The sequence below is a fragment of the Dermochelys coriacea genome, chromosome 12 (genome assembly GCF_009764565.3).
Source record: "Dermochelys coriacea isolate rDerCor1 chromosome 12, rDerCor1.pri.v4, whole genome shotgun sequence".
NCBI classification, from domain to species: Eukaryota; Metazoa; Chordata; order Testudines; family Dermochelyidae; genus Dermochelys; species Dermochelys coriacea.
The window spans coordinates 14,064,434-14,091,180 of record NC_050079.1 but is presented as its reverse complement, the minus strand read 5'-3'; the positions used below and the strand labels follow the sequence as shown (position 1 = coordinate 14,091,180).

At 42.0% G+C, this 26,747-nt stretch overlaps 1 protein-coding gene across 1 annotated transcript in view; it reads left to right on the top strand.

The window, feature by feature from the left end:
• Nucleotides 1-26,747, top strand: part of CHD9 (chromodomain helicase DNA binding protein 9) — a 193,864-nt gene that overhangs the window by 45,582 nt on the left and 121,535 nt on the right. The window contains 2 exon segments of the mRNA XM_043495245.1: nucleotides 26,281-26,565; nucleotides 26,567-26,619. Coding sequence (XP_043351180.1) covers nucleotides 26,281-26,565; nucleotides 26,567-26,619 — 338 coding nt within the window.

Sequence of the window (26,747 nt, the reverse complement as noted above, 5' to 3'; positions counted from 1 at the left end):
GCCTTTGGGCAGTGCTCTTCCAACACGGGCACATTTGAGCTTGAGACCCTAAGAACCAAGGACTCCACGAAACGAAAAAAGGAAGAGCTGGTGAAACACCCTCAGGAGAGAGACACCCTCATAAGAAGAGACAACAATCACTTCTTACGTCCTCAAAGAAAAGGACTGCCTTGCCAACTTCCTTGTACCAGGTGAGACTCCATGCCCTGGAGCTAGGTGCCTCTATAGCTCATGGGGAACTTGGACTGACAAAGATGATACCGGGAGATTCAAGTGCCCTGAAAATGTCCACAAAGGTGCAAAGGGACAGGAAGACACATTCACCTTCCCCACTGGTGGTACAAGCCTGCGCCAGTAGACTACCTGGTGCTGAAGACTCCTGTTAGCTCTCCTTCAGCCAGACCTCATTACACCCTTATGCAGGTCATCAGGTTCCTGAGGACTATAGAGTAAATGATCCTGTCAGGCCTGGTTCAAGTGAGACATCACTATGCCATCTGTATATCATTCGCCAATACTAAGCACTAGCCAGAGTGTGAATGCACCAGGATCATTGGAATACTATTCGCCAGGGCATGCCTTTGGCCTCGCTACCTCAAGACACACTATGCTGATGGTTCTGCATATAGAGCCACGTAACTCTTAATCTGGGGATGAACAGAAGTTCCCATGGTCTCAAGAAGGAACATTAGTGCGAACAGGGCTTCCAGAGTCTCCTGGGTCCATACTATGGAGCTAGAGACCATTGATATTCCCCCGCCCTTGGGGCCCACTTCCATACATTGATCACAACCACTGGCCATACTGGAGTTCTTGGAATCCATATTCTCGAGCCCCAGACTAAGAAACCCGGATCACCGTTTCAGTCAGAAATTGCCTCCAAGAGAGGAGCCTCAGCCTCCTGAGAGCTGGAACAAACAGTACCACTGAATCTGCAAACAGGGTCATCTTCAATTCTGTATGAGGTGGTAGCGCTGGCCTTCCCACTCCTCTCCAGATGACTACAGGCAGTACCAGGAGGAGGATTGCAGAAACCCTACAGATCCTTCTGGATGAAGGCCAGGATCCTACACACAGACTTCTGGAGAGTCTCTCTAGTCTAAGGCTCCTTCCATGGTGGCTCTCCCTAGTGATGAAGCCATTTTAGAGGCTGCTAAGGACATTTGGTGCACACTAGTCTCCCAACCTCTAAGAGGGCTGAAAAGAAGTGTTCCCAGGTGGTGGAATATCTATTCTCCTGATCCTGACTTGAACACTTGGGTTGTCTAAGCGGTCACAGAGTGGAACAGGTTCCTCTAGCCCAGGTCCACTTCTTCAGCTAAAGATGCCAAGAGGCTAGATTGTTTCGTAAGAGAGAACTATTCTTCATCCAATCTACTATTCTGAATTGCGAACTACAAGGCACCTATGTCAAAATATGACTTTACTAATTACAACAAGCTGTTGGATTTAGTCAGTAAACTACCTCAAGAATATAGGCCTCAATTCTAGGCTATCCTAGTGAGGGGAAGCTGTTTGCAGGATCATTCCTACAGGCATCACTTGATGCAGTGGACACAGCTTCCTGCGCCATGGTGATTTCAGTGGTCACAAGGCAGATCTCTTGTCAGTAGTCATTGAGGTTTCCCAAAGAGATCCAGGTGATGGTTGAAGATCTCCCCTTTTTAAGGGTAACAACCTTTTCAGTGAGGAAAAACCAATGAGTCACTTTTCTCTTAAGGACTCTCTCGCTGTCTGTTCCTTGAGAATATATACCCTGACTCCTCACAGGAAATATTCCAAGCCACTGCTGGTTAGCTACTGGCTAATCCCTCAGCTGGTCTTACCAGCAGAAGATCTATGAGCCACCGAGAAAACCCAGAGGGCTACTCTCCAGATGCAGCAGCCTACTGAGAAAACATTGTGATGAGATGCTAAAGAGTTGTCAATTAGTCCTTGCACAACAAGTCTCTCCCCACCTCTTTCTGTGCGGAGAGACTTCCGGCCCTATTTCCTTCCAAGGTGGCAGCATATAACATCAGACCAAATGGGTTTTGGAGGCATTGGATCTGGCTAGGTGATAGAATATCTCTTCCCCATGTCTATTCATACACTGCAATCATGACAGCACCCTCATACAGGAGGTGGACCTTCTAATTTAGTTCGTGGGTGTTGAGCCAGTACCCCTTCATTACAGGGGGAGGGTTCTTACTCCAAATATTTCCTAATCTCTCAAAAGAGAAGGGGTTGGAGACCTATCCTGGATGTCTGGCAAATGAACATCTTCATCTGCTGCTCAGGTTTCAGAATGATTACCGTGGCTGCTATTATCTCCTCCCATGAAGGAAACTGGTTTGTAGCTGTTAATTTGAACAATGCTTCTTTTCATATTGATACCCATCATGACACACAGGAGATTGGTAGATTTCACAGTGGGCCTAGAGCATTTCTAATACAAGGCACTGCCGTTTGGCATTTTGATGGCCTCGAGGGTTTTTGCAAAAATCATGGCTGTGGTGGGAGTGCACCTGCCCCCTCAGTGCATTTCCTTATTTCCCTACCTACCTGACTGGCTGCTCATAAGATGATCATATGATCATATCAGGAGGTATAGTTAGCAATCCCCTCCTTACTAGTCCAGTGCCGCTCCTTGGGACTTCAGGTGAATCCAGGAAAGTCCATATTTACACCTGCAACATCTATAGAATTTATTGGAGCCAGTCTAGACATGACTGTATCCAGAGCCTACTTAGTGCATATTCCTTGTGATGAGATCTCGTGTCTGAGGGTTGAAAAAAGTCAAATGACAGTCTGATCCTGCTTGTTTTTGGGATGTCACATGGCCACATATGACTGTGTGATTCCCTTTGCAAGAGTCCACCCTTATGATCTGTAAGCTTGGCTGAGGAAGGTCTATGCTCAGAGCGGAGACTCCTTGAACAAAAGTATTTGACTTTCTCAGTGTCCTCATGTCACTTATCTGGTGGTAGAAGAGAGACAAGGTTTGTGTAAGGGTTCCCTTTGTTCTTGTCCCTCCCACAAAGACACTCATTACAGATCTCTCCCTTCTGGGCTGAGATGCGCACCTGGATAGCCACCTGGACTCGGCGAGAGTTCATACTCCACATAAATCTTCTCAAACTTCAGTTAACTCATGAAACATGCTGGAGGTTCTTGTCCTTCATTTGATCCAAGTCAAGTTAGACAACATGGCCACTGTTTATTATATAAACAAACAGTAGGAAGCAAGATATGCCTCATTATGCAGGGAAGAAATCAAGCTCTGGAATCATCTAGCATCAGATCATCCTCTTTGCAGTGCACCTACCAGGTGTAATGAACTCCCTAGCAGACTGCCTTACAAGGGTCATGATTGGGAGCTGCATTTTGTGGTGATCCAGTGGATTTTTTTGTTGGCAGGAGTTGCCATCATGGGACCTCCTTTGAAAGCCAGGGAAATGGGAGGTATCCTGCCAGTTGCTCTTGAAATATTCAGGGGCACAAGTCAAGAGGGAATGCCACCTTAGGGCAATGTTCAGAACCATTGATGTACACCTTCCCTCCCATCACACTCCAACCTCACGTCCTCTGAAAGATCAAGTGGAACAAGTCAACAGTTACCTGAATAGAAGCACGGTGGCCACAACAGTTCAGGTTCGCCTCAGCTTTGCAGATGGCGTCCTTCATGTTTCTAGACCTATATGTTAACCTATTGGAATCTGGACGTTTCTAGAACTATTGTCACAGAAGGTAGCCAGTCATCTTAACCTAGACATATATAGAGCTCTGGCCTTCTACCTTGACAGAGTACAGCCCTTTAGATGATTTCCAATGTTGTTTGTCTCAATTGCTGAGAGAATGAAAGCACAGAAAATATCTTCCCAAAGGCTCTTGAAATGGATTTCCAGTTGTGTCCTCCTTGGCTTGGAGTTTGAGGAGGAAGGTCTTCCATAATCTGTCAGAGCTCAAGCTGCCTTCGTGGCTTCCCAGCAAGGAATCCCACTCTGAGATCTGTGGAGAGGCAACTTGGAGTTCTGTTCACACATCAACCAGGCACTGTGCCTTGATTCAAGCCATTGCTGGGGATGCTTCCTTTGGTTCAGCAGTCCTGCAAGCTGTTGTGCAGAGCACATCTTCACACCCACCTCCTCAATTAACAGTGCTTGAGAGTCACCCACAGTGAATACCGTTAGGGACCAGCACTCAAAGGAAGGTTACTTACCTTATAGTAACTGAAGTTCTTAGAGATCTGTGGTTTCTATGGGTATTCATGTCCTACCCTCCTTGCCTTACGCTTGTATCCTCTTGGATTTGCAGTAGAGTAGGAACTGGAGAGGCGATAGGTCTGCACTGCCCCTTATGCCTTCGGTTGAAAGCGCAAGGAGGCAAAGGGCACAGGTGTGGACCAACAGACACTGCTATTGAAAAGTTTCTGATCCCCTGAAAACAGAGTGCATGTGCATCCCCAGTGAATACCCAAAAGAACCACACATCTCAAAGAACTCCAGTTACTAGATCCTCTAAAGCAGTTGTTTTCAAAGCTGGTCCGCCGCTTGTTCAGGGAAAGCCCCTAGCGGGCCAGACTGGTTTGTTTACATGCCGCGTCCACATGTTCAGCCGATCGCAGCTCCTGGACTGGAGCCAAGAAAGCATTGCTAGACCATGGGACTACTGAATTTTAGAGTCTAATCTCTGAACCATTAGAACAGAGGTAGGCATCCGTTCCAGGCCAATGGGGGCTGTGGGAAGCGGTGCGGGCCAAGGGATGTGTTGGCCGCCCTTCCTGCAGCCCCCATTGGCCTGGAACGGTGTATCGCAGCCAGTGGGAGCTGCGATAGGCTGAACCTGCGGATGCGGCAGATAAACAAACCAGTCCGGTCTGCCAGTGGCTTTCCCTGAACAAGCGGCAGACTGGCTTTGAGAACCACTGCGTTAGAGGATCTAGAAACTGGAGTTCTTTGAGAAAATCAGCTTGCGTGCCGCCTTTGGAACCCGTGCCATAGGTTGCCTACCCCTGTTCTAATGGTTCAGAGAGATTAGATTCTAAAATTCAGTAGTCCCATGGTCTAGCAATGCTTTCTTGGCTCCAGTCCAGGATTAATTGGAGCAAATCCCATATTTCAGGCTAGAGTAAAAATTATCCATTTACTCTAGATTTTACTCAAGCTGCTGATTGTAGAGAATAGAGTTCCAATGTGGTGGTGGGGCAAATCTGTGTGTCACCCCATTTGCTCAAAAAATGAATAGGAAAATTGAGTGATAACAAGGGAGAAGAGGGGGGGGGGTGTCTATGTAGCAACTGGCCTGTGCCAGCTATCTTGGGCTTGGGCTGTGAGGCTTTCATTGCTGTGTAGACTTCCACAGGACTCTAGTCCAAGCCCAGAAGTTTACACAGCAATGAAACAGTCCCACAGCCTGAGCACTGCCATCTGTGGGTGTCTAGCTGCTGTGTAAATATACCCAGAGAAATAAAATGTGTGTTTCTAAAGTGCTTTTTACAGTAATAAAATCAGAACTGGTTTTAATGTATTTTACATTCTAATAAGTATAGGAAATATAATTTGTGCCTGTTTTTACCACCCTATTTCATAACCTCCATTTCATGGGAGTCGGGTTGTAATATAGATTTCCTTTCCCTCTCTGGAAGTAAGTCAGCCAACCAACCAATCAATCATTTCCCTACAAATTCAGTAAATCATTTTTAGTTTTCTACTGTGAAATCTTGTCTATCCTAGGGAACTTATACGTTACAGATATTGGTGATGGCAATACGTGCAGCTCGCTCGTGCTGAAAATGGGTTAACTACAAATGCAGACAAGCTTAAACTAAACTTAGAACAGTTTCAGAAACCATAGTTGAACCTTGCTTATGGCAGGCTGAGGCATATATGTCCATGAACTTTTTGCTCTGCCTAAAACCTAAGTGGCAATCTACTGCTGTCTCGTTAGCTATTCTGTCATCTTGCTACCTGTTGACCCATAGGATTCCACAGCCAATATGATGAAAGCACCTTTGCTCCCACTGGCTCTGGTCTTGCTTCTTATGTTGTCATCCTGACACAATCCAGATTGCTTTATTAGTGCAGCATGGAGATTAATTTATGATAAGCCTTTCTCCCTTTGGCTTCCAAGGCATGCCTCCAGAACGCATTTCTGTTGATCCCTCCCCTGAATCCTCTTTGAGCCCCTCACCATACTTCCTTTGATACCTGTTGTTCCTGAAGCCCTTGGATCCCTTTTCCTTCCATGGGCTTTTCCTGCAGTCCAGAGTTCTCAAATCTTCATGAGGCTTTACAAGAGGTCGTGGTGTAACCCCCTCCTTTTATTGACCCTCATCCCTACTGCTGCCACCTCTAGTTCCAGACCAGTCCCTTTTTGATGGATTTTAATGATCCTCAATTCTCTTCCCTAGGCCTCTGGCCCACCTCCCACACACCACGCCCTCTGATAGGAAAGCAGTGATACAGGGAGTGGGGGAACTTCTCATGTTCCTTAGTGTATATTTGTTAAAATTAAGAAAACTCTAGTGTCCTAAAGAAAGGTAGGTTTGATAGAAATATTTTTAAAATGTTTAAAATTATTCAGTACCTGTGGAAGTTTCATTATTATGGATGGCTTTCAGTTCAGTTCCTGGCAGACTGTTGTCATCTTAGAAAAAAGGCACAGTTTGGATGAAATGAAGTAGAAGTTTTTCCTGTTGATTTTAAATGGAAAAAGCAGTGTTCTTTGCAAGCTGCTTTTAAATGTAGTACATATCTAATATTTGTTTGGAACATGGGATAAATAAGTTTTGTTTTAAACTAATTTGCTTTTCCTTACCAGTTTGTTACGTGTTCATGAAGGTAGTAATCTGCTCTCTTGTTACCCCAGGTTGCTGAAATTCAAATCATTTGTGAAACTCTGGCTTTGACCATTAGTGTTAAGGAATACAGTAGAACCTCAGAGTTAGGAACTGACCAGTCATCCACACATCTCATTTGGAACAGGAAGTACACAATCAGGCAGCAGCAGAAATGGGGGGGGGAAGCAAATACAGTACTGTGTTAAATGTAAACTACTCAAAAAAAAAAAATTAAGGGACAATTTAAAAAAAAAGATTTGACAAGGTAAGGAAACTTTCTGTGTTTCATTTAAATTAAGATGGTTAAAAGCAATATTTTTTTTCTACACAGTAAAGTTTTCAAAGCTGTATTAAGTCGGTGTTCAGTTGTAAACTTTTGAAACAACTGTAATGTTTTGTTCAAAGTTGCGAACATTTCAGGGTTACGAACAACCTCCATTCCCAAGCGTTTGTAACTCTGAGGTTCTACTATATAAGGAAAAGGCTACCATACCTGCCTTTGTTAATTCAAAGGCAGGGTAAGTAGTCTCTTTGTTATATGTGTAGTTAACATAAAAATAGCTTTTCTGGGGCAGTTCTCCAACTAAAAAGGCTTCTGGCCCATAGACACCCAAATGTTTTGTGCATTTTGTTGAATGTAAAGTTATTCTTGATAAGCATTTATTAATTATAAAGGCTTCAACGTAGGTAGCTTTCATGTCAGCTGTGTTCTGTTGGTGGGGGGGAATCCACCAAACCCTATATTCTTAACTTATATTATTCTCTGACACAAGTTTATATAAACACATTAAGAAGAAACAATGGAGATTAACATTTAGGCATTCTTTCTTTCCAGTTTTGTGTGAGACTGCCTCAGCTGTATCATACTGTTCTTAGACGTTTGCAATCCTAAATAACTGATTCACTTTAAAGAATGATTCTATCCTCCAAAACTTTTTTTCTTTTACATACATCATCAGTTCTGTTTTGTGTCTGTGTTTTCCTAGTCAGATGGATGTGGCTGTTTTTATAACTGTAGATCATGCAAACTCAGCCTGAGATCTGAATTTCAAGCTGAGTTCTTTGATTCTCAAGTGTCATCACCTGCCCTAAATTTTTTTTCCAATTATGCTGTAATGCTTCCTGTGCAATCCAGTTGCCTTCAGTGGAATTTTATAGGTGGAAGTTGTTAAATAATGTTGTTCATAAAATGGTTCATCAAACAGAATTTAGCTCACATGCTCAGCTCTGGTGTCCTGCAGCCGTACTGTAAGTAAAAAGAAATGAAAACTTACTTTTGTCAGTAAAATCGACAACTGTGACTGAGTACGTTTAAGGTAGCATGCGTGTGTCAGTAGTATCACTTCTACAGGCCTGCCTCAGATGCTTTTTGTGTGCCCACGCACATACACAGTTGCAAAGGGGAGATGCTGAGACGGTTGCATTCTCTCACACACCCACGCTCTTCCCCCTCTGCCCCCCCCCCCACACCCTGTTGCAGAGGGGAGATGCTGAGACAGAGTGAGGCAAGCTCTTGCTGGTTCTGCACTGCTCTGGGGTATTTATCCTTGGATGCATTGCTACAGCAGGAGAATTTGCTCCCCCATCATTATGCAGCCATATGCAGTTGGAGAGAACAGTCAGTAGGGGGCCAACACAAAGGGGAGAACTGAGTAGGTAGTGTAGTTTAGTCCCTTTCATGGCTTTGGGCCAGGCCATCATTTAGAGTCTGTATGTGTTGACACTAGGAAGCACAGGCTATGTTTGGTTGGGTTGTAGAGTGAAGTAAAGGGGGTAGTGGGGTTTGTTTGTTCTATTTAGTTTGGGGGGGGTGTTTTTTGGTGGTTTTTTCCCCTCAATGGCCGTAATAAAGAAATCCCCCTTTACACTCATTATCTATGACCTTTGTAGGAGATGAGTACAGAAATGAAGGAAAAAGGAGTAGGAGGATTTTAGTAACAAGAGAAAAGGGGGGAACTACAATGGAGGAGAGATAGTAAAGGTCCTGTTGCCTCTCTTACGTAGAGAAGGGAGGTATTAGGTGAAACCTGGTATTCTCTCAGGGAGGAGGAAACTCTGCTGGTTCTCCCCTCACCAGTGCTCTTGGGGAAAATATTGGAAAACATTGGCTTAGTTGATAGAGCACTAGACTGAGACTCATGAGAGGTGGGTTATATTCCCAATTTTGCTACTGGCCTGCTCTGAGATCTTGAGCAAGTCACTTGATTGCTGGATGCCTCAGTTTCCCCATTTTTAAAATAGGTGTAGTGAGGTTTGCCTCCTTTGTTAAAATGCTTTGAGGTCTTCAGGTGAAAAATATAAGCTAGTTTGTATTTATTCGCCTCCACTGAATGCAGAGGATCACCTTTCTCTTCCCTCCTGCTCCTCCCATGCTACTGTCCGTTTTCCTACTGTGACAAAGTTTCTGGTCTACCTTGGTGGGTCTTGTGCTTATTAGTGAATTTGCTCACCTTGGAGCTTCACGGCAGCCCTCAGCTTGGCCATTTTTCTGAATTCACAGTCCAGGTCGACGACTCCTGTGTCTCACCAGGAGTTGGGAGGATTTGGGGGGAACCTGGGCCCGCCCTCTACTCCAGGTTCCAGCCGAGGGCCCTGAGGAATGCAGCTGTCTAGAGAGCCTCCTGGAACAGCTGTGCGACAGCTACAACTCCCTGGGCTACTTCCCCATGGCCTCCTCCCAACAGCTTCTTTAGCCTCACCATAGGACCTTCCTCCTAGTGTCTGATAATGCTTGTACACCTCAGTCCTCCAACAGTCCGCGTTCTCACTCTCAGCTCCTAGTGCCTCTTGCTCCCAGCTCCTCACACGCATACCACAAACTGAAGTGAGCTCCTTTTTAAACCCAGGTGCCCTGATTAGCCTGCCTTAATTGATTCTAGCAGCTTCTTGATTGGCTGCAGGTGTTCTAATCAGCCTGTCTTAATTGTCTCCAGAAGGTTCATGATTGTTCTGGAACTTTCCCTGTTACCTTACCCAGGGAAAAGGGACCTACTTAGCCTGGGGCTAATATATTTGCCTTCAATTACTCTCGTGTAGCCATCTGGCCCAACCCTGTCACACTACCAAGAAGCTCAATAACACAAATGCATTCAAGAAAGCCTGTTCAGGGATGAGTAGCCTTTTTGTGCCCAAAATTTGGATATTCAAGTTCCATTATGCTGTGATTCACCAGAATATATACGTAACGTGTCCAGCAGCTGACAATCTACAAATCCTTAGGACTCTTGGAGTTTTCCCAGTAATCCTGACAATATTTTAAAATACTGGTAGCTGTGGTCAATGTTGTTTAAAATAGCATGCTTTCCTCCCTTCCTTCCCCCCCGCCCCCCAAAAAAGCACCAAAACACCCTTGTGTATTAAATCAGTGATGGATGAAACACCAAGGGTTGTGAGAAATCATCCAGACTGGTGGAGGACCAACAACATGCCCTGTAAACCTCTCACACTAGTAATTCCTTACCCATCTATGTGGGCCTCAATTCTCTACCCAAACCTGTTGCGGGGACAAAGGTGGATTGCTACTTGCTTCCCATATTAGTGGAAGCTAGTGGCAGGCCTGTTTCCCTCTCTTCCTATTATACTTTCTCTTCCTTTCTCAAGTTCCTTATTCTACTCTTGCAATGTCTTCTGATGGGGATGCCCAAGTGGTTCTTTGTGAGTGGATGGGTTGGATGAGAGTGAATCCAGCTGCGTTCTCCTATTCCATGATCACCCTAAAGCTAAGCGCCCAAAACAGGGAGTGAGAACACTAGCAGGTGGAATACTGAAGAATGGGAGAAAAGGCCATCTCTGGTAGCCACAGCAGTGGTAGCCAAAAGCATGAATGACCGGGAACTGTCCCAGCTGCATAGGGAAGCTGGAGACCTGGGAGAAGGGGGGAAAGGTTCTTTTCTGCTTAATATGGGGCTGTTTCCAAGTAGGATTGTATCCATTCAATACTTGTTCTTGCAGCCTGTCCTTTTAAAATGATTTTGAAATTCATCAGCTCTTTCAGTGACTAGGGGACTGTCTTCCTTTATTTATTCATTCATTCATTCATTCGTAAAGCAGAGTGTCCTTTATTCATTTCACTTTGTATTATATTTGAAATCTGAATTCTTCTTTGTTTTGGGTCATAGTTGTAAGAATTTATAATTGGTCAGCAAATAACTTACATTGGTTAACATTTAGGGTGTTGCTAGTGTTCCAGTCTTGGAGGCAAACGGAGGCACTGTGTTCTGTTTGGGCCTTTGTTTTTCTTCTTGATCTCTATGGTTCTGGAAATAAGTGCTAATGCTCGGCTTCCTTTAGAGTCAAACACTTAAAGGTAACAGAGCTTGTTCCTTTCCAGACTGGCCTTCTGAATTAATCTTTGTCTTTAGAGAAACAAAGTGGTAGAGGTAAAATCTTTTATGGGACCAACTTCTGTTGGTGAGACACAAGCTGTCAAGCTTATCCAGAGCTCTTCCTCAGGCTTTGGAACTTGCACAGAGCTCTTCTTCAGGTCAGACCTGAAACTTATCTCTTCACCAACAGAAGTTGGTCCAAAACAAGCTGTTGCCTCACCCACCTTGTGTTTCTTATATCCTGGGTGTAACATGGCTACAACAACTCTGCCTTTACATAGACTTCTTTTGTTTGAGGTTGGTAGGAAATATTACTTTACAGAAGTCTTAGGGTCCTAACCTAGGCCCTTGTATTGCAGACAGGCATGTCCTTAACTTTAAGCACGTAAGTAATCCTCTTGATTTAATACAATTAAAGTTAGGCATCTCAGTTATTTTTTTGCAGGATCAGGGCCTTAGACTGTTGACACTATAAACAGTAGTAGCTGGAACTGACACATTTAAAGCTGTGTACTACCACTGCAGTATTGTAAATAAAATTTTTGTAATTTGCCCAGATTCTTGAGACAAGCTCTGGAGAAATGCAAATAAAAATATTAACCACACATGGAACTCTCATTAGCAACAAATTAAGGTCGTGTATAGTCCCAGGTCTGAACATGTGGGTACAAGACTTTCTGAAATAGAAAAGAAGATGGTCAACACATAAGTGTTTCTGGAAGGGCACAGTTTAATTACAGAAGAGCCATCATAGTATGCAGGCTGAATTTGCACATAGACAAGGCAGTCTTGGTACTTCTCAGCAAGAATTTAATATCGGAACAATATGGTGATATCTTTTGCTTCATTAAAAAATTAGCTATTGAAATATTACAATAAAACTAAATTGCACTTGTCATAAGTGAGCAAAGGACACTGCAATTTATTACCAATGGCTTTTTTGTGTGTTCACACTAATACACAAAACTTAGTAAATTGCCATGGGTCTCTAAGTCACTGGTGCAAATTAGAAAAGGAGTACTTGTGGCACCTTAGAGACTAACAAATTTATTAGAGCATAAGCTTTCGTGAGCTACAGCTCACTTCATCGGATGCATTTGGTGGAAAAAACAGAGGAGAGATTTACACACACACACACACACACACACACACAGAGAGAGAGAGAGAGAGAACATGAAACAATGGGTTTATCATACACACTGTAAGGAGAGTGATCACTTAAGATAAGCCATCACCAGCAGCAGGGGGGGGAAAGGAGGAAAACCTTTCATGGTGACAAGCAAGGTAGGCTAATTCCAGCAGTTAACAAGAATATCAGAGGAACAGTGAGGGGTGGGGTGGGGGGGAGAAATACCATGGGGAAATAGTTTTACTTTGTGTAATGACTCATCCATTCCCAGTCTCTATTCAAGCCTAAGTTAATTGTAACCAGTTTGCAAATTAATTCCAATTCAGCAGTCTCTCATTGGAGTCTGTTTTTGAAGCTTTTTCGTTGAAGGATAGCCACTCTTAGGTCTGTAATCGAGTGACCAGAGAGATTGAAGTGTTCTCCAACTGGTTTTTGAATGTTATAATTCTTGACGTCTGATTTGTGTCCATTCATTCTTTTACGTAGAGACTGTCCAGTTTGACCAATGTACATGGCAGAGGGGCATTGCTGGCACATGATGGCATATATCACATTGGTAGATGCGCAGGTGAACGAGCCTCTGATAGTGTGGCTGATGTGATTAGGCCCTATGATGGTATCCCCTGAATAGATATGTGGACAGAGTTGGCAACGGGGCTTTGTTGCAAGGATAGGTTCCTGGGTTAGTGGTTCTGTTGTGTGGTATGTGGTTGCTGGTGAGTATTTGCTTCAGATTGGGGGGCTGTCTGTAAGCAAGGACTGGCCTGTCTCCCAAGATCTGTGAGAGTGATGGGTTGTCCTTCAGGATAGGTTGTAGATCCTTGATGATGCATTGGAGAGGTTTTAGTTGGGGGCTGAAGGTGATGGCTAGTGGCGTTCTGTTATTTTCTTTGTTGGGCCTGTCCTGTAGTAGGTGACTTCTGGGTACTCTTCTGGCTCTGTCAATTTGTTTCTTCACTTCAGCAGGTGGGTATTGTAGTTGTAGGAATGCATGATAGAGATCTTGTAGGTGTTTGTCTCTGTCTGAGGGGTTGGAGCAAATGCGGTTATATCGTAGAGCTTGGCTGTAGACAATGGATCGAGTGGTATGATCTGGATGAAAGCTAGAGGCATGTAAGTAGGAATAGCGGTCAGTAGGTTTCCGATATAGAGTAGGTGTTTATGTGACCATCGCTTATTAGCACCGTAGTGTCCAGGAAGTGGATCTCTTGTGTGGACTGGTCCAGGCTGAGGTTGATGGTGGGATGGAAATTGTTGAAATCATGGTGGAATTCCTCAAGAGCTACTTTTCCATGATGAAAATGTCAGATGGTCCAGATGATGAAGATGTCATCAATGTAGCGCAAGTAGAGTAGGGGCATTAGGGACGAGAGCTGAGGAAGCGTTTGTTCTAAGTCAGCCATAAAAATGTTGGCATACTGTGGGGCCATGCGGGTACCCATCGCAGTGCCGCTGATTTGAAGGTATACATTGTCCCCAAATGTGAAATAGTTATGGGTGAGGACAAAGTCACAAAGTTAAACCACCAGGTTAGCCGTGACAGTATCGGGGATACTGTTCCTGACGGCTTGTAGTCCATCTTTGTGTGGAATGTTGGTGTAGAGGGCTTCTACATCCATAGTGGCTAGGATGGTGTTTTTAGGAAGATCACCAATGGACTGTAGTTTCCTCAGGAAGTCAGTGGTGTCTCGAAGATAGCTGGGAGTGCTGGTAACGAAGGGCCTGAGGAGGGAGTCTACATAGCCAGACAATCCTGCTGTCAGGGTGCCAATGCCTGAGATGATGGGGCGTCCAGGATTTCCAGGTTTATGGATCTTGGGTAGCAGATAGAATTCCCCAGGTTGGGGTTCTAGGGGTGTGTCTGTGCGGATTTGTTCTTGTGCTTTTTCAGGGAGTTTCTTGAGCAAATGCTGTAGTTTCTTTTGGTAACTCTCAGTGGGATCAGAGGGTAATGGCTTGTAGAAAGTGGCGTTGGAGAGCTGCCTAGTAGCCTCTTGTTCATACTCCGACCTATTCATGATGACAGCACCTCCTTTGTCAGCCTTTTTGATTATGATGTCAGAGTTGTTTCTGAGGCTGTGGATGGCACTGTTCTGCATGGCTGAGGTTATGGGGTAAGCGATGCTGCTTTTCCACAAAATTAATGCGTCTCCAGTGTGCAGGAAAGATGGAGAGAAATAAAGGGCAGAAAGCAAAGTTGGAATCTAGTGAGGATGAGCTGAAGAACAAGGATATTAAAATGTAGAGATACTAAGTGATGCTGATATTTTAACCACTTAGTCAAAATAATGTTGGAGAAATGTTGGCACTTAATACTTTATTGCTCCTTTGTTTTTGATGCAGTTAAATTGCTTTTTGTCAAGAAGGCTATAAGCAAACTATTGGATAAAAATCAGGCAGCACAGTTTGATTACTTGCATGTCAGTGCACAATAATATCTTGAGAGCTGAAACAGCAACTTAGATTTCATACTTGAAAATTCAAGTTCTCTCATTATATAAGCCCTATTGTACTTTAGAGCCAAGGAATTTGTGGCTATCAAAGGTTGGCTTAGAAATATGGCATTTTTTTGCCTTGCCTATCTGGGATGATACCATTGCTTGTTTGTTTTTGTGTTTATTATTATTATTCAGTGGATTGAATGTAAAGATGAACATAGAGGAATGGAAATAATTTTAACCACCTTAAGCCCAATTGTTACGTATAGTGGATGATGATTTGCATTTTTAAGTAATAGGATCATGACACTTATCAGAGAGGACAAAAATTATTTAAGTTGATTTTTATTAGACTCATATTTTTAAATTTAAATACACTTTTCTTTTTAGAAATAAACCAATTTAAAATTAAATATGAAATCATTAACCTATATTCCATTTAAATTTACCATAATCTATATTTCAAAGCAACTGTGTTCCAGGTGTTTAGCCAGTAACTTCTACCAGTTCAGTTTTCAGAGTAGCAGCCGTGTTAGTCTGTATTCGCAAAAAGAAAAGCAGTACTTGTGGCACCTTAGAGACTAACAAATTTATTAGAGCATAAGCTTTCGTGAGCTACAGCTCACTTCATCGAACTAGTAAACCAGCTTTTGGGAGCAGTAGGTTCTTTTGCAACTGCAGAGAGGTTTTTCCTTCATTTCAGTTTATTCAGCTAGTTCAGGTCAATGACTAGTTCATTCAAAGTTGAAAAACCAGTTGGGAATTGAAAAAACAGGAAAGCTTATTTTCCTCTTACAATCAGTGAATAAAAACTGAGATATACTTCTCCTAAAATCTGGAAGGACCTGGTGACCAGAAACAATCTGCAATTCACTCATTACAGATAATACTTGCTTTCTTTAATAAATCAGTTAGTTTTAAATGCAAGACCTGTTTGATAAACTTATATAAGAAAAAAAGTATCCAGAACATTTAAGTAGTTTTATTTAACTAATTAAAAAAAATTGTTAAAAAAATGCTGCTGTTTTTGTACATTTTAATTGAATTCCAGTTTTTATCTAGTTGTAGGTTGACACAAATCACATGTAAAAGAGTATCATCTAGTAAATAAGAAATGTCATTCACCATTTTCTAACATAATTTAAAATGTAAACATTAAGATTCTGAATAAATGTATGTGTAACACAAGTCTTCTCTCTCTGTTTGCCTGCAGTCAGGCAAGTGCTTATCTCTTGCCTGGGTGCCTGATATTCTTTAAAAAAATGGAAATCCTGAGAACATCCTAACAGTGGTCTTGGATAGGTGAGAATTTTCTATCCACCCATTCGCAGCAGCTCTCTGCTCTTAAGAAGAATGACAGTTTGTGGTGCCTCCACCTTGATAAGCACTATATACCTCTGTTAGGGTATCTGGGTAACTTCCAGGAACAATTCTGGCCTAAATCATACCCCAGCCCTAGCAGATAAGGGCAATTTATACTATTACTCTAAAGAAGCACTAAACACTCAAGTTGGAGCAAGGAACAACTTTACTTAGAAGTAATTTAGCAATATACAATGACAGTACAATAGAATAAAATAGAGTACCTACTGTAAGGACTGCAACAAACCAATAAGGTGGCATTACAACAGTTTCAGCTAATGGTGGCAACTTCCATACGTTAAAGTAAACTTATGCCTGAATTGCTTTATGTAAAAACAAAACTTAACCTTGCACAAGAACATTCACCATTAATATTATACAAATTCATCGCCTCCCAGAGTGTGCACTCCCCTTTAGTTTTAAAATCCCAGGTACTTTCTAGCAATGGCGTATTTGATCAGCAGGAGTTCAAGGTAAGCTCTAGTAGTTTCTAATGTAGCAGAGAGAGTCCAGATAACCGGGGTGAGACATTTTTGTGTAGAACAGGTTAAAATTGACGCGGTGTTAGCTGGTAATCAAGTCATAAAACAGCCACCATCTCTGTGCAGGCAATTGCTTTTCTTAAAAGCTTCTTTCTCTTTACCTTCGGTGCCCTGGAAAGAAGTACTTTCCCTCGCACAAGAACTTTCACATCAGATGACCAAGGTCTCCCCAAACAAGGATAATCTCTGGGGTACTCATACTTTCCACAATTGCCTGGGTAGCACAGTTCAGGATCTGCCAGTATGATCAGCACTTCCTGGCTCAGCTGCTGAGAAGGAATAAATGTGCTGGAGCTCAATGCTAGCAGGCATACAGGTGCGGCATGGCCTTAATGCTGCTTGTGTGATCTCAGCAGGGACATCTGGGGCAGCCTAGTCTCCTAAATCTCTTGATCTACACATAGGCAACTGCTACTAGGTCCTGTCCTGCCGGACCTCCTAACTTGGTGAAGTAGTACCGCTGGCTCCAGGCCTAGCCTTCCCTTCGCATGAACCTCCAGATCCTCTTTTTCAGTCACTTCATCTTTATCAGCTTTCTTGCCCCTCCAACTTCCTTTAGCCAGCACTCCAGGCTACCAGTAGGCTCTCCTGACTTTCAACTTTGGCCCAGATACAGGATCACAGAGCCAAGGTGAAAATGTCCCAGAGGATGTCAAATACTACATCATAGGATGTATAGTCCTTTCAGTGCAGAGCCCTTATGATTGAACTGGAAGTTTTGTAGTCTTTTGGAGGTAATACACAGTGCAAAGAGGACTAAGCAGAACACCCCTGGCCAGATGTCCCTTATGGGAAGGGTCTACATACATGTAGTTATAGTGTATCTGCGTAGTTAACAAAAAGAAGGTACCAAATTGAATGTAAAGGCTATATTTAGTTGTAAATCAACATGTTTTATTGATTAAAACCATCAACTGTTCCTATTTTAACAGACTTCAAAAGCCACTTTAGGTTACAAATTCTTCAGCATTTAATTTCTGAATAAAATTTTACAATTCATATTATCTAAATATATATTCCCTTAAGAAAATCTACTATTACCCTGGTGTGAGAAATTTAAACTGCAACTGTAAAGTACCCTGAATCATACCACGTGTAATACTAATAATTGGAAATATTTAAAGAAAAAGCCATACTTTGTTACATGTTTTGGTTGACCCTGCAGATTTTTAGTCTCTTCACCAGTACTAGATTATAAAGAGATGAAGATTATTCTGGTGATTGTAATGTAAAAAAATGTTTTGTTACATTCTCATGCATAAAATTCCCTAGTAGTAACTTCTCAAAGATGTGCATACTTCCACTACTGTTGGAAGGAATTATATAAAACATTGAGAAGCAAATGTGTAACCCCATAGTCTCCTTTCCTTTAGAGTGGATAGGATCACAATAAGGTTATTTGGACATATTAATACGTAAGTGAAGATTCATTTTGTGTATTTAGTATGGGGAGGTTTACACAATTAAACCATTGACACAAAATTCACTAGGTCATTAGCCAAAAGACTCATTACCAGCACCTGACGTGCATGTAGGTTGTTGGTTGGTCAGGAGATGGATATATGAAGTCTTGAATTTACACACATGCAGGCTTCGGAATTACACTGCACTGAGGCTATGTCTACCACTTGTGTTGATATAACTGATTCACACCCCTGAACGACGTGGTGTGGACAGTGCTATGTCTACAGGAGAACTACCATCACTAATTGGGGGTGGATTAATTAAGTCCATGGCAGAGCTTTCTAGTTGGCTTTGAGCAACTACAGGAGATAGATTGAGCTGCACAGCTGCACCACTGCAACTGCATTGCTTAAGCTCTCTTGTGTAGCCATAGCCTTAGATAAATGGCAACAGCTTAAAGTCTCAAGTGCAAGTCCTGCCCATCCCTAAATGGCATGGAAGGAGCTTTTATAGCAGAACTAGTGTGGTTCTGTTTCTGGAGCAGGTAGGGCAGGATTTGGCGAGCATGTTCAGGGAAATGCACACTCACTATGTTAAACCCACCTCACTATGGGGCTATGTCTGTATTGCTGTGCAGTGTAGGTTTGGATAGGTGATTCATTGCTACATAATTCTACTAGCTGCTCTTCTCTACATAGTGAGGACACGCACACTGTGGAGACTATTCAAGCTATGAATTTGAGTAGTGACCATTGAACATTTCCTCTTCCATGGTAGGGGAAATTCCTCCATCCCCAAGACCAGATGGACTCCCCACTTCAGACTGTGCACTAGGGCTAGGATTTGAGCCTTGGAGCAGTTTTTACTGTTCTTGTTTCAGGATGCCTTCCAGTTACTTCTGGGGAATTCTGCACCACTGCACAATGCAGAATTCGTGCAGAATTAATACTCTGTGCAGAATTTCCTGTTTCCCTGGAGAATTGGGTTTGCACAGTTGCTGGGCTGTTGGACTCCGCAGAGCATAGCTCTCCAGCTCACACTGAGTGGAGCACCCAGCCCGGTGGGGATAGGGGCTCTTCACACTTGGCTTGGCTTGATCCTCATCTGCCTGGGGATGGGAGAGGCTCTGGCAAAGGGTGAGGAAGGGTGGGACTGCAGTGCATCACATCCCCCATCAGAACAGTAAAGTGGGTGGGGGGAAGGGGTGCAGGTATCTGGGCTGAGGGTGCCCTGTGACTGGGCTCTGGGGGTAGGGAATGTGATAGTCTGGGCTCTGGGTGTAGGGCAGTGGGTCTCAAACTTTTGTACTGATGACCCTTTTCACATAGCAAGCCTCTAAGTGTGATCCCTCTTATAAATTAAAAACACTTCAACACCATTATAATGCTGGTGGCAAAGCAGCGTTTGGGGTGGAGGCTGACAGCTCACGACCCCCCATATAATAACCTCGTGGTCCCCCTGAGGGGTCCCAACCCCCTGTTTGAGAACCCTGGGGTAGGGAATGTGGGAGTTGGCTCTGGGGGTGCCTTGTGGCTTGGCTTTGGGGGGGGTGCAGGTGTCTGGGCTCTGGTGAGCCCCACACAGCTTCCTCCAGTATCACCCAATTGGAACTGGGTTGTCATAGGGGTTTCTTTAACTTTGTACTCCTGGGGAAATCTTTTTTGTTGGCTGTATTGATATGCTTGTTGACAGATATTTTGAAATAAATTACCAAAATAATTGAAACTAGCATGATTATATTGTGTTGTTTTGACAAATAAATATGCAGAATTTTAAAACGTGCAGAATTTTTAATGTTTTGGTGCAGAATTCCCCTAGGAGTACTCCAGTTCATTGAGTCACTATTCCCCTGTTTAAAGTTAGGTACATGCAAGATAGTGACATTACTTTGCAGATCATAAACAGTGTTACTACTTTCAAAATTAGAAAATACCAAGATGATAACTACATTATCCTTGCATAGGAACTGATCATGGAATACAGTGACAAAAAAGTTGGCAGTGTCTGTCTCTCCAATCCTCAGAATTATTATAACTGTATTAAAGTAGATTTTAGAATTGAAGGTTTAGTATTGGGAGCTCAAATTTTAGGATGGTTAATGGCCCTAAAACTTGATTCAGACAGTATTGAGTTACTACTAAGAGGAAATGATGGCATATGCACTTTGTCACAAAATTTGTCAAGGGAAAATGTGCCAGTTCTCAAGGGTTTTCAAGACTGAGTGTCACCTTGTTACCACTTCAGGGAGTCTTGCTTGTTCAGTGCTTGTGTCCGTTCCATAGCGCTACCAGCCTTTTAACCACTCCTCTCTGGGCTGCATCCACCCTGTCTTTGCCATGTAGGTTAACAGTAGATGCACTCCAGTCCCCAAGTCCCTTTGAATTGTTCCCCTGTGATATCTACCCCCGACACTGGCTATTCAGAAATCCCAGATCTTATGCTCAAAAAGGAGCAGTGTACTCCAGTTTACAAGATATACTTGAAATCACCACTCTTGTAAACCATACAGCACTTTTGAACAATTTATAATAAAATTGGATTTATTTAATAAAGAAGAAAGATTTAACTAGAAAGAAGAGGAAGTAGTGGGAGCAAATGATTCTAATACAAAACAAAATAATAAAAGTCTTTACCTGAGTCTACACTTACTAATAATTATCTTTCCTATCTAATAAAGTAGTTTTTCCTCTCAAGCCCTCCCCACCCCCCACCAGTTCAGTCTGTTCCAGACCTGGCTGGCTGCATGGCAACCAAGATTCAATTTTTTTGAGTGGAAATTGCTCTTTGAAGGTCTTTCTCCTTCCTCTGTTATATTGAAATAGTCATAGGGGTTTGCCCTATCTATGAATGGAAACCAGTCTTGTAATGTCCCCCCCCCCCCCTTTTTTTTTTTTTTTTAAATCTTCAAGAGGTTTTGATTGTTTTCAGTTGTCTGGTGGTTTTCCATTGAAAGATTTGGGATTGAGCAAAGCTAAACAATTGACCTTTGCATTGCATCCCCAGCTAGACAGGACAGTATGAGAACTCTCTCCTCCCTGAATGGGCCATCACTGATGTATATTTTCCCCGATGATCAATTTTTACCCCCCAGGCCATAACGCATAGGTTCAATATAAATACATGATTCTTTAAATATTACTTGTACATACATCTCACAGTGATTGAGTCTCAACAAATTACAAGCTTTCTGTTGATGTCTTACATGTTGCTCTTTATGGATAAATATCTTTTAAGATGTGTTTGGTGTGGTGAGTCTGGTCTGAGTTGAGAGCTGTTTGCAAACATGTAGGGTGAGCTCTTTACCTAGGAGTTGCTGTGTCACAGAGAACTTAAACAAAACAAAATAAAAAGATACCTACCACAAGTGTGGTCTAGGGCAGTGGTTCTCAAAGCCAGTCCGACACTTGTTCAGGGAAAGCCCCTGGTGGGCTGGGCCGGTTTGTTTACCTGCCTCATCCGCAGGTTTGGCCAATTGCGGCTCCCACTGGCTGCGGTTCGCCACTCCAGGCCAATGGGGGCTGCGGGAAAAGCAGCCAGCACATCCCTTGGCCCGCACCGCTTCCCACAGCCCCCATTGGCCTGGAGTGGCGAACTGCAGCAAGTGGGAGCCGCGATCGGCCAAATCTGCGGCAGGTAAACAAACCGGCCCGGCCCACCAGGGGCTTTCCCTGAACAAGAGGCGGACTGGCTTTGTGAACCACTGGTCTAGGGGCAGTGCCTTGATGAGGCTCGCTGTCAGCTACTGGGAAGGAAGAGGTTTGTATCACAGTTCTATCCCTGGACTGTACTCAGGGAGTTGATTGCTTTTGTGTTAGTCTGCTAACTTGTAAGATGTTTAGTGTGGTGAGTTTGTCCAGTCTGAGTTGAGAACTGTTTGTAAGCAACAAGAGAGAGCTCTTTGCCTAGGAACTGCTGTGTCATAGAGGACTTTAAAAAAAAAAAAATTACCACACACCTTCCACTAGTGTGGTCTGGGGTGGTGGCTTGATGAGACGCCCTGCCCGCGCAGCACTCCCAGCTACTGGGAAGGAAGACGTTTTGTGTCCCTGGACTATACTTGGGGAGTTGGTTGATTTTGTGTTAGTCTGGTGTCAAAAATGTAATTTATGTCATAACTGATGTAAAGTCTAGTAGCTGTGGGACAGAATGCCAGAGCTTCTTGGCCACTTCAGAGGGCTGATGTTCACTGCCTCTCCCCTGAGGGCTGTGAGGTGGTTCATAGGAAAGGAAGTCTTCACTCCACCCTCAACTTCTGTTGTTTGTTCTGCCCTGTGAATAGTTACACTCCTTGTGCCTGGTGCTGCTAATGGCTTTCCCAAGCAACTGCAGCACTATGAAATTGTCATGATTCTTGACAATTTCATTGCTGTCCACAGGATCTTGAATAGCAGCAGGGAAACTGACTAGAGCCTTGTTAATTTCACATTGCTGCTGCTTGGCAAAGCTATTAGCACCAGCAGATAACCTGGAGCTGTCTTTTTGCAGACTCAAGAAGACAACACTGCTTCAGTTTATAGTCGGTTAAATTTGGAAGATTATTTTTGCAACCTTACGAGCTAGAAAGGTATTTTTCAAATAAATCATGCGTTCTAAATACATCCCTTCTTCCTTGCATATTTGCTAGAGAAATCTTTCTCTCTGACTCCTGGAAAGTAAAGGAGTAGCATTTTAAGCCTTGGACAAAGGGATATCATCATCTAGAGTGCCATCATCAGCCACAAAAAGGGGAAGTACCTTTTTGGTTTGTCACAACGCCTTGTAAGTGCTGGATAATTTTTTCAAGTTCTGTGTATTATGTTCATTGAATTAAAAGTAGTTAAAAGCTGCAATATTGATATTACAGAAAATTAAATGGCTAATAAGATGAGTACATAAAAATTTAACTAGCTAGTTTTGCTTTTGTTTGTTTTATTTATATTTTATTTTTAAATTTGGTTGCAAAGTTCATGCAAACTTTTTTATTTTGGGGAGCGAGGGTGTGTTTGTGGATTTGTCTCTACCCCCCTCATGCCCTCCCCCCCGACAATATATTTCAGAATTCCTCTTTTTTGTTGTCCATCAGAGTGATGACTCTCTCAGTGAAGGTTTATATTCTGGTTTATTGTGACCTTTATTTAGCGGAGGAGAACTCACTGGTGTTTTCCTTCATTCTCATAATGCCTGTTCCAGATTGGCCAGAGATGTTGCCCTAGAATAGTAAAGTGTACCTCCTGTTCTCTAGCTAGTAAGCTTGCTGCTTGTGTAGTGTTCTCTACAAGCCTGGGATGCAAGAAACACTCCCTGATAAAATACACATTGAAGTCGATAGAAAGACTGCCATCAACTTCAGTAGCCAACTTCATTGGATCAGATCCTGAAATTTTACTAAGAACACAGTAACAAGAATGTTGTGCCTAGATAATTAATAATAGACTGAAAAACATATTTGGTACAATGTGTTCTACTTAATTTGTAAAATAACACACCTTTATTAATGTTAAATTTGTTGTAATTTGTATTACTGTATGTATTACAACTATAATGCATAAGCACTTTGTAATTTTATTTATTTAGAACCTCCAAATAATTTAAGACTCAAGGGACGGTATTAGATACAAACACACAGACATTTTATTTAAATAATAATGTTGACAAAAGCAGTAACTTACTTATGTCTATATCATTCTATATAGTATAGATTGTATTCTCAACTGACAGGGAAGTTAATTCTGAAGTAAATAACCTATTTGTGAATTAAAGCATACTATTAATAAAAGTGAAGCCTAAACAATGTAAACTCTTAAAAGCTCAAAGTCATTGTAGCATTATAGTGAACATTTAAATGAACCCCCCCCCGAAATGTGATTGTCATTTATTGTTTTCATGATAAATAGTGTTTGGAAAAATGACTTCCCTGCCTGATATGATTTAGTTTTGTTTTTTGAAGGGGGAAGTTGATTGTGAAAAGAATAGAATTGCCAGGGGAGAGGGAGTAATTATCATGTTCTATATTTTAAATAACCTTTAAAAAAAATCAATGTACCTGCTCACCTAGTTTTGGCGGAAATGAGGCTAAATATTAGAAAGATACAAGATGCCTTCGTGTGGTATTTTAATTTTGAATGCTAAAATCAAAATGTAAAATATTCCAACTATGTTAAACAAAATTATAAACCTTTGAATAAATAGGAGCTCATTATAGCATATGTTCCATCTAACTGAATGTTCTCCAGCTCAAAGTATTGTTTATTTCTCCATGGGGAAAAAAAGAAACAGAAGCAAGAAAAGGAATGCTTCCATTTTGTGTTCTAGTGATCTGTTCTGTATGAAATCTCTGTAGTAAAATACTTACTCTCAATGACTAAAATAAGGCTTAGTGCACAGTCTACTTTGCCTATCTTTTATCCTCTCGGCTAAATTTGTTACAGTGTCTTGATATTGAGCTCTATAAAATATTTTGTTCTCCAGGCTTATTTAAGATTTTGTTTATTTCAGATAAAGTTGACAGAAATGTAAAATTGCAGCAGTATCTATTATGTTACTTGGAATTGATAGTTTGCAAGATTGCTTCTACCTATGTAAAATACAGTCTTTTCATTGCTGTAGGAGGTGGAAGAGTAAGAGTTAACTAATGTACCACATGTAGGGAAAAGCAGCCCATTGGGGGTTAAATTGCAGAGTCTAATGGAATAATAACTGGTAGCACCATCTGCTGGCCTACTTCCGCAGAAGGAGTCAGTATTTTTAACGACATCTCTAATATTCATGCTGATGCATTTTGATGCTTTGTGCATTCATTTCTTTCTGTGCTTTGTTGGAATCTGGCTATCTGCTAACAGCTGTTGTTGAAATTCTGCTCTTTAGGGGAGATGGCAGTCTTTGTCATTCCTGAGTAGGATGAACAGTGGATGTATACATCTCAAGGAGGAAATATGTTGATAAATCACAATGTGTATTTGTGGAGGGTTGTGCATATTTTGGCTGCAGCTTGCTAAATAGGCCATTTAGCAATCTTCTTTCAATGGTTTTTTCTTGAGCCCTGCCTGGGGTGGTGAAAAAGCAGAGGGCAAGCCTTTGTCTGACGCCAAAAATGTCTTCAGTGAAGAGGCCAAGAGGAAGGGTAAGTGAAAGCCTGAATGAGTGGGAGGAGGAGGGGTTCTTTGGGCTAAAAGGCTAATGGGATTGAATAACCTTCCTTATTACTGGCTGCTGCTGCGGGAGTCGTGCTGCATCGCCATCTTGAGCTTGTTGCTGTTTTCTCGGGTCTTGGTTATTTGTTATAGCCTGTAGGCCTTAAGGTGGCATTTTAGTGAGCGATCCTAAACCCTGTTTCCTTCTCAGTGCTGCAGCATTGCTATTAGGCCTTTGATGAGGCACATATAGAAAAATTATTCAGTGAAGTGCACTGGATTTGGCTTGAAAATGTGTTTGGAAATTCCTGGTGTCTTTTCCCCATGCTGTAGTGAGAGGCACATTTACGGGTGAGAACATAACAGAACTGTTATCTGCTATTTTTTGTCTGTTTGAATAGGAAATTCTTTCTATTCCTTAAGGTTAAACAACATTCCTCGTAGTTGATTTGAAATAGACTGCTAATTTGAATGTAGAATTCCTAGTTCTAGCATAAAGAATTCTCTATAGATATAACAGTGACAAAGGGGGGAAAAAGTGAAAGTTAACTCCTTCCAGTAGCAGTATAACATTATGTAATTTTAAATAAATTAAACATAGGCTTCCTAACTACTTTACTGATGTAGAAAACTACATAATCTGTGTTTGTTCTTTTTGAAAGCCTTGATTTGTTCAAATATCCGGTCGTCTTGGTCGTAAAATAGTGCTGTTGGTTTTTCTGTTTAACAGTAGGATAATTATTCCCGTTTTGATACTACTTTCAGAGGTATATTGATGCTATACCTTTATTAGTTCACTACTCTTTCAAGTTTTGTGAAGCAAATAGCTTGGGGAAATCTCTTCTAAATCCATATAACACTTTCAGAGACTAAGAACTGGAGCATCTAATTACAGAGGTTGGTAAAGAAGGCTGTGAGAACTTTAGAAAATCTGTTTCTCATTGATTTTATGTACAGAGAACCAGTTTAAATGTAACAATTGGTATACTTTATTCTGGAACCCACGCCATAGTGGAATGATACAGAATCATTTTCCTTGTTTATTGCGTTTATATGTATTCTTGACTTTGCTGTAGAACTCAGTGAACAGTATTTGCAAATTTATTTTGAAATATATTTATTTTCTTTAAAAAATGTTTTTATTCTTCCAGCCTCCTTCCTCCAAGAAGACTGATGTTTCAGGGACATATACTAAATTGCAGAATACCCAGGTGAGGGCAATGTCGGAAAAGAAACAGAAGAAAAAAGTAGAATCGGAAAGTAAGCAGGAGAAGGCTAATCGCATAATATCGGAGGCAATCGCAAAAGCAAAAGAGAGAGGGGAAAGAAACATTCCACGAGTAATGAGCCCCGAAAACTTCCCCACTGTTTCGGCTGAAGAAAGAGAGGAAAAGAAAGGTAGAAAAATTAAATCCAAACCAAAGGACAAGGAGAGCAAAAAAAACTAAAACTGGTTCCTCATCCAAAATTAAAGACAAAACAAAAATTGGGTAAGTAGGCTAAAATTTCCTTTTAACTTCCTTCAAATTGCAAACATTTGACTGGAACAGAAACTGCTTATTAATCATAGGTATTTTTCCTCTAAATATCTTGAACCCATCTGTTTTTGTTTATTAAG